This window comes from Lampetra planeri, chromosome 1 (assembly GCF_965212315.1).
Source record: "Lampetra planeri chromosome 1, kcLamPlan1.2.h2, whole genome shotgun sequence".
Classification (NCBI taxonomy): domain Eukaryota; kingdom Metazoa; phylum Chordata; class Hyperoartia; order Petromyzontiformes; family Petromyzontidae; genus Lampetra; species Lampetra planeri.
The window spans coordinates 17,809,313-17,818,115 of record NC_136107.1 but is presented as its reverse complement, the minus strand read 5'-3'; the positions used below and the strand labels follow the sequence as shown (position 1 = coordinate 17,818,115).

Here is an 8,803-nt window from a genome sequence, read left to right as displayed (position 1 = left end):
GGTATAAACATCCCCGTTTGGGAGACAAATTTAGTCGGGCGTGGTGCTGACCACCCCCCCCCCCCCACCCCGTGTACCGTGCAGGCCTTAATAGATGCTCGTTTACAGCACTTGCCCCCAAATGACGTTAAGGCTACACAGGGTATCTTTGTCTTTGTCTGGGTGTATGAGTGGGAGTGGGGGTGTGTGTTCATTTTTACTCGGAGCCGCAGAGTTCCGCCCGCACGGAGCGTGTTTTGAGAGCCGCGCTCCACGGATCCGCAATAAAAGCGACGCGCTGCCTCCCCGTGCCACACAGACGCCGCGTGTGTTGTGGTTGCGCGGTTCCGCCTCACCACCACCACCGCTAACACCACCGCCGCTACCACCACCGAGACCACGAGCAATATCACTTGCACCACCAGCATTGCCTCCGCTAACATCACCACCACCATCACCGCTAACATCACCACCACCAATATCGCTATCACCACCAAGACCACGACCAATATCACTTGCACCACCACCATTACCTCCGCTAACATCACCACCAACTGATGATGCTACTGCCGACGCTGCTGCTGCTGCTGCCTCCGTGCGCTCTTGCGGCTGGGCTCGCCTCCTCCGCTGCCCACCACCAGCACCACCTCTCCAACGGCGCTGCCCCTGCTGCCCCACCCCAGCCTCCTGCTGCTGCTGCTGTCTCTTCTGCGGGACTCAAGAGCTCTTCCTCGGCTGCCCGCGTCGCCGTCGGCTCCCTGCTCAACATCACCGATAACCGGGCGAGCCACGGGGCGAGGCGCGGTGCTCTGCACGATTTCGGTGAGCGCATGGAGGAGCACTGCCGTCAGGATGGATGGAGCGCATAGGCGGAGTTTGATTTCTAAATTTTAGGGGGGGGCAGGGGTTCGATTTGTCCCTCACATTAGCATTCAAGGGTGCGTATAACGTGTTTTATTTTAATTACAAGCTGCTGAAAATAAATTAATAAAGGTGTCTAGTTTTGGTGGAGGATTGGCCCCCCGTGTCCCCCCCCCCCTCAAACTCTGTCCATGATGGGGCGGCTGATGCGGCTCGGACGGCCGTCCCGAGAACCCCTCCCGAGAATATGTAGCCGAATATCTGGAAACGAAGCAAGCTGTGGAGGCTGATGGTTCGTGATCATCTTTTTGGTAAGGTGGTGCAGACCGTCCGAGGAACGTGGTGGCTTTTTTTTGTTTCGTTTCTTCTGCAAACCCAAACACCAATCTTGCGTGAGACGAGATTGCCATTGATACGTTCGTTGCCGTCAAAAAGATATCGGAAGCTCAGCAGGTTCCATACGGCTTCGTACGTGGGGGGGGGGGGGGCTGAATCCTGGTGGATTGCAAGGTGTTGTCGGGCGTGCGACTGCACGGTGGCCAGGAGACGTCAATGAAACCAATGGGTTCAGCGGTAATATAGACTGAATGCACGCACGCATTGGAGCTGTATATTGAACATATACTGTGTCTGTGAGCAGACTTTGAGTGTCACTTCATTCGTGTGCGTGGCTGTTTTTTTTCTATCTATGGGTACCCCCCCCCTATCCCTCTTGCATGCCAGCTACTCGTTAATGATATTGGTCAGAAATCCGACCAAACCTGTGAATGCAGGACTCTCTTGAAAAATAGTCCTTCAGACTCGGTGTGAAAAACTGGCATCGTAATTGTTACTTGAAACTACATTGCACTGGATTTGATTTTCAGCCAAGTATCACTTTGGCCCACCATCACCCAGTCAACTCGTGTCCTCTTGTGGCGCTGTGATAGCAGCATCGATTGCATGTCGGTCACGATTTATTTGACCATCGGACCTTGCTTTCTTCCAGTCAAAATGAACCTCCTCTTTGACACTGTACGACGCAAATCGTTGAAGTGCATGCTGTAACTGCAGTACAATCGAAGTTGTATCCTTATGTATGTATATTTATATTCCAGTGTTTTCCCAAACTCCATGCCTCGTGACACACCGCGATAGAAGTGTATTCGATCTACTCAAACTTGTGTTTACACGCTACACGCGTCCGATGATTGCTCAGCAGGGCTCACGTGGCGTAGGTAACGCCGATTAAAATGAATGTCGACATCACGCGTGCACGTGTGTGTTCCATGTGACGCGGATAAAGAGTTAATTCAAGCTCTACGTCACGCGGGGCGTATTTAGCAATCATCGAGCGTGTGCAGAATTTAGCGACTCGATTTGTATCTGAACAGAAGTAAACAAATTATATTGCGATGCTTCTGCGTTGGCAGTGGTGCACAAGCACAATGAAGAAACTCAACAAAGTCGCCAATAACACTGTGGCATTAAAAGAAACATATATTTAAGAGGCACCGTTTGAGGCAATGGTCCTTCTTCATAGCACGTCAAGTGTAAGTAATCACCGTCGTAAATTCATTTGAAACGTGTGAAGTTATTTTAAAAATATATATAACAACTTCTAATTGACGTTTAATGTCCTCGTGCGATTACCGTGGGGACGGTAAGAGCGGCATTGGCTCTGCAATGACGTCGCTGTAGTCACCAGAGCGTGCCCTGAAGTCACTGGAAAGTGACTTTTCCCTTCTCATGAACAAAGCCATCAAACAGGTGACGGGCAGCCCGCCGCAGTGAGGTCACGAAGAGAGTCACGGTGGCTAGGAGATGTTCACTACCTCTCCTGGTATACAGCAGGTCGTGAGTTCGACCCCGACCCTGACGCCTCTATATATTCAGTTTGCATATTCTACCCGTGGTTGAATGGATTTTTCTCCACATTTAGAAACAACGTGCGTTTAGAGTATTTGACAACGATACATTTCCACATGGTAAGCCACGTCGTTTAGCTATCATTGTGGCTAGGTGGCTTCTGAATAGCTCAGTAGGCCTCACCGCACCATCAACGCAGCGCCAAACGCAACTGAACACCCACAAAACACGCGCTTGGGGTAACAAGGAACGTGCACAACGGAAAATCGACGGAAACTCCTCTATGTATGTTTGTGTTTAAAAAAAGAAACCCACACACACATCAACTATGATATCGCAAGAGAGAAATCTAAAGCAAAGAGTTTTTGTAAGCACGGAATTTATACCCAATGGCTGCGAATAGGTAAACCATTAACATATCAATTTAAACAACGGTCGTCAGAAAATAAAAAAATAAAGTAAATTATTTTCAGGCCCCTTGGTGTAAACAAGTACAGTCTCCAACTTTTACTATTCGCTTTGTCTCTCGGGGCTATCTATTCACGTGCTATGAAGAAGGGCTATTGCCCGAAACGTTGCCTATTATATTTATATTATTAGCTCTGCCTGAAAGTCACTTTACAGTAACTGTCGTCAGTTGTTGTCTGTCGAAACCAAAATGTACCCTCGAGAGGAGAGGCTGTCTGGGGTTCCCTCTTAGCAGCGGCCCTTCCACCAGCAGTGGCGCAAGCCAGCAGTTGCAGGGCTGTACCTTTACCTCGCGCGTGTGCGCGCGTGTGTACGTACCCTGTTTGCAAACGTCTTTAACGTCACGCACGAGTTGTGGTTACATCCGCCGCTGTTGTGCATTACTCCGCAAGGGACGACCGCGACAACTCGAGTTCGCAAAGCCTTATGACCGGATCACCCGGAATGCGCGCCTCATCGTCAGGTCTAGGAAGCTAAGCGGACTCTTTGTACAATGATTTGGTCGGACGACCACCATGTACACAAAGATCGTCGTAGGCGGTTTCGGGGCTATGCGGTGGGCAGCAGCAGAGGGCAGCCCAGAAATATCAACTGTTGCGCTGTACTGCTATGCTCCCGGGTGGGATTATGCACCCCCTGCCTTCACGAACCCGCACTGATCCGCGCGGAGAGGTTTGCCCAAACGACCCATCATGAACGACGCGGCGTGGGTAGGTCTCCATCCACTTCTTAGGTTTTTTCGGTAAAGTCACGTAGGTAAAACATCAAAATGAATGAAAATAAAATAAAATCAAAAATCACGACGTTTCGGAGGCAACACAAGTCTCCGTCATCAGGTGGGACCGTCACAGCCAGATTAGCTGCATCAAGTGAGGCAATGATTCAAGATGTAATCCCTTAAAAGCGAGTTGAGGGGGGGAGGAGAGGGAGGGGGGAGCTCATCAGACTATGGTAGCCAATGAATGGAACGTATCGGGAGGGAGGGGGGGCGAGGCCAAAAGGGTGGGCGACGGCGTGCAAGCGATTGTGCGCAAGCGGCTAATTACTGCACACGCCAACACAATGGAGCGATTATGCGCAAGCGGCCAACTGCCGCACACGCCAACACAATGGGCAGAGAGGGGGAGGGAAGCTCTAATACACATGATAGACAAAAGAACGAAAATGCCCATGTTAATACCAATGCTGGCTGAACAATGAAGAGAGTACTGTTAAAAAATAACTGGGGATGTTAACACTCGGTAAAGTAAAGTAAAATAGTGCCTGTCAGATAAGATGGTCCAAAAAATTGTAATTAAGTCTTTTTTGCGTGGTTGATAACATATTTCCAATGATTACTAAGTTTGTACCCATCATCACGGTTGAAATTATGTCTGTGTTTGTATATTTGTATGGCTTCGTGTACAAACCTTTGATGGTAGCCGGGAGGTTTGCAGAGAACCTTGGTCTCGGAAAAGACAATTTCATGAGAGCCCACCGAGTTGTAGCAATGATCGGCAACGGCAGAAGAATCAGTTCTGCCGTGTTTCAGATCTGACTTGTGCTCGCGGACACGATCAGATACATGACGTTTCGTTTCTCCAATGTAGCAATCACCACAAATGCAACTCAATTTGTAGACTCCAGGATACTGTAAGTCAGGAACGACATCCTTCACAGATGGAATCAGATCACGGATTTTATGCACTGTACTGAATCGGACTTGGATCTTATATTTGTTTAGAATTTTGGAGATCTTTTTGGTCACGCCAGCTATGTATGGTAACGTGATGGTTTTGGTCGGAGTTTCATGTGGCTGTTTCTGTGTGGTGGGAGAGACAGCTTGGCTGATAGTACGGTCAGAGTATCCGTTCATCCTGAGGGCCCGATGTACATGTCTTAATTCACCAGTCAGGTGGTGTTTGTCAGAAATGCCATGGGCTCTGTGGTATAGCGTTTTGATGAGAGAATTCTTTTGAGATGGGTGGTGGTGGGAATCCGGTTTCAAGTAGGAATCTGTGTGGGTGGCTTTTCTGTAGACAGAATGTCCCAAGGATCCGTCAGGCCTCCTCTCAAACAGAATATCCAAGAATGGTAGTTTCCCGTCTTTCTCCACTTCCATGGTGAATCTGATGGATGGGTGTCTGGAATTGATGTGGTCCAAGAAGTGGTTCAATGCTGGGAGGCCATGTGGCCAGATGACGAAAGTGTCATCCACATACCTCTTCCACAGGGAAGGACGTAGGGTGGATGTCTGGATGGCGTCTGATTCAAACTTTTCCATGAACATGTTGGCTATAACTGGTGACAAAGGGGAACCCATAGGGGTCTCCATCCAGCAGTGGAGCGATTTAAGTCGACAGTGCAGGGCAGGTCGTTGCTGGGCTGCTTTTCTTCGGTCTTCCTCTCACGTTAGCTGTAGAGGAACACGCCTTCCTTCGACTATTGAGAGGGGGGGTGGGACGTGGGCTTGGCAAGGGTACGTCGCTAGAAAAGGATGGGCGGCAGATGGTCGAGACTAACGTTAGAGTGGCAGTCAAAGGAGGGAAACGCGCCAGAAGCCACTTCTACCGTGACGGCAAAGCGATGGAATCAGCAGGTCGTGTGCAGCGGAAGCGGCGATGGTTTTTGCATCGAAAAATCGTTACAGTTGGCCCTGGTTGGGAAAGATGTTAGGGGGGGGGGGGCTTCATCCAGCAGTAGAGTGATAATGGCTGCTGCTGCCGCTGATGATGATTATGACCACGTATAAGACACGTGCAGTCGTACGAACATTTCATGAGCCAACGCTCTAAACAAAAACTCCCAACACGTTCGTTCCTAACGCTGCCTCGCAAAATATATAATGCTATCACTTGTTATTTTAAGTTGCTATAATGTCGACAGGCCATTGCCAGAAATGTCGCCGATTATACGTATTTCGCGTTAAGGCCACACCGCGTTATTGACGAATGTGTTGACCTCATTTTCGTTCGTTAGCCGTGCTTGCGGCGCCACTGCCAAACGCAGCAGCATCAGCTGCGCCAGATAAGTCGTTTTACGTCCAATGACGACGTACAGCCCCACACGTTGCGGATCGGCGTGAACAGAATCTCACGTCGAAAGTGCAGACGACGTCGAGCGAGTTCAACGGACGTGCGTGAAGTTTGCGACAGTCATCGGCGATTCCGCGGTAACGGACATTGTCCAAGAACTAACGCCGTGACGTTTGACTCGGCGTAGACATATTCACGACAAATGACGCACGTGCGTAGTCGCGTGTGTGAACGCGTTGCGACTATCAGTATCTGAATTATGTTCTGGATAAGCCTGCGTATCATCGCTGATGATGTGTTCCGGTGTCGTTCTGTGACCGTGGAATTGGCCCTATGTCCAGATAGAGTATATTTGCATGACGTGCGGTGTGCATATACCCAGGGAAGCTTCGCTGGCATGTTTGGATAAATATACGAATTAGTATTTGGCTTCCCAGTTAAAATGAAACGCTGAGCCAACGTTTGCATATTGTAGGAACTATGGGACCAACGTTCCACGTTTACTGAATTTCGGAAGGAAACTGGAGTCCATTCATCTTAGCGCAATGCACAAATGAATATGCACGGAGCGTGACTGAACAATACTGACCATGCTCCCCACACCTCCTGCAACCCCCACCACCCCCCACCCCCGCCACTCCCCTACTTAGACAAAGCCCATCTCGGCTGCCGGGAACTGCGCTCCACCAAGTACGTATCCGACGGCGACTGCACGAGCGTGACTCCGGTGAAGGAGGTGGTGTGCGCCGGGGAGTGCCTGCCCACGGCCCTGCTGCCCAACTGGGCTGGCAGCAGGCACTTCTGGAGGCGGCGAGGGGGCGAGGACGGCTCCGCGTGGCGCTGCGTGGCGGAGCGCTCCCGCACGCAGCGGGTCCGACTGATGTGCGGCAACGGCGAGACGCGCACCTACCGCATTCAGGTGGTGGCCTCGTGCAAGTGCAAGCGCATGGGGCGACAGCAGAACGCGTCCGGCGAGCCCGTGGGCCAGCAGTCATCAGCATCATCATCGTCGTCTTCTTCTTCGTCGTCGTCTTCCCCGTCGTCATCGTCGTCTGCCAATGAGCCTCCCTCGGGGCGACCGGCTCCGGGCAAGAAGGCGAGAAGTTTACTGTCTGGCAGCAGTAATGCGGCTATCGCGTGGGAGGCGCCCGGATAAAATGCGATCGTGGCGGCGGAGCCGACAAACGAACTATTGATTTTGTTGGTAATACCGGGGATGGTAGTTGTGATTGGCGCAGTAGGGGGCACAGGTGGTGCATCTGCCAGTCACGTCAAGTCAGTCAAACCATGGCACCTGGGTCTGTCCAGTGACCTCCTGCCAGTAGCGAGCCTTCGACATTTCGCGTGGCCTCAAAGTGCACATAGCCTGGCATAGTGGTGAACGGCTGTTGGTGGTGGTGATGATGATGATGGTTGCGTTGGAGAGAGAGAAGCTCGCTGCGACGGATGGAGCCGAATAAAATGAGAAGAAAATGTTTTATCAGAACTTTTCCTACGCACTTTTATAATTTAAGGAATCTTTCGACAGATGTATTTAGAGGTTTATCTTCTTGGTTCTTTCGGTAAAGTAACGTAGAAGGGAAATAATAAAATAATAAAAATAAAACATAATTAAATAATTAATGGTATATTATTATATTATTTTATTCTATTATTGTATTATATTTTTTTTATTATATTATTATGTTATTTTATTATGTTTTATTTTTATTATTTTATTATTTCCCTTCTACGTGACTTTACCGAAAGAACCAAGAAGATGAATCCCTGCAGTCACGAAAGCTTTAAATCGATATTTAGAGGTTTGTTGAGCTTTTCGTAATGTGTGATTTATGGTACTGAGAGGTTTTGTACATCTATATGTATTTCTGTATGTATACCGCATGTATGATAATGTTGTTATATATTATAAAACTACATTATAGACCAGTGTTCATGTTCTGTAGGTAAGTCACTGCATTATACACAGCGTTCATGCCATTAAATCTGTAATCAGTAAATAAAGTGTGGGTGATGATGGAATTTCTTCTACATATGTTATTACTTACTCCGTACTGGTGAAGTATGGTCAAACAACCCCGAAAATATGCACGGTGCGTGGGGCGGCACCTCATCCAGCAGTGGATAGAGAACAGAGTTGCACGTGTACACACGTACATTCGAGTCTGTGAAATCTTAAGTTAGCGGGGCTTAGATGAGCCACTTTGTGAGATCATATGGTGGCTGACGATGCAAAAGCCCGGTGATGGAGTGACAGCCAAAAGGAAAGGAGAGATTGCGCCCCCGAGATCGTGACCACTACGGAGACGGAGCAATAAGTTGAATTCATGCGCAGGAGTCAGATGGATTGTGTAATTCACATGACCGTGAGGAGAGCAAGGCGATAACGTAGCGTTCATCCAGCAGTGGATCGCGTCAATAGATCATGGCTTGTAATGATGATGGCGTGGGGAAGTCTTCGTCCAGCACTTGACAATGATGATGATTACGACGAAGAGATTGGCGTAGGGATGTTTTCATCCAACAGTGGATTGACAAATGGTTCATTGGTCAAATCACGCAGTCAACCACGTGTAGAGGTGTAGTGGGTGACATCACGTCACGCGCGACCGAGGAGAGAGTGGCGTCGCGGG

At 49.3% G+C, this 8,803-nt stretch overlaps 1 protein-coding gene across 1 annotated transcript; it reads left to right on the top strand.

The window, feature by feature from the left end:
• Positions 1 to 292: 292 nt before the first annotated feature.
• SOSTDC1 (sclerostin domain containing 1) lies at positions 293 to 8,192 on the top strand. The gene is made up of 2 exons (XM_078602185.1): positions 293 to 801; positions 6,821 to 8,192. Exons 1-2 carry the CDS (start codon positions 537 to 539, stop codon positions 7,324 to 7,326), a joined length of 771 nt encoding a protein of 256 aa, XP_078458311.1. The 5' UTR covers positions 293 to 536; the 3' UTR covers positions 7,327 to 8,192.
• The last annotated feature ends 611 nt before the right edge of the window (positions 8,193 to 8,803 follow it).

Excerpts from the sequence above, each read along its gene's own strand:
- SOSTDC1 (XM_078602185.1), top strand. The coding sequence starts at position 537 with ATGATGCTACTGCCGACGCTGCTGCTGCTGCTGCCTCCGTGCGCTCTT. Across the intron at positions 802-6,820 it reads CGGTGCTCTGCACGATTTCG|ACAAAGCCCATCTCGGCTGC; the intron begins GTGAGCGCATGG and ends TCCCCTACTTAG.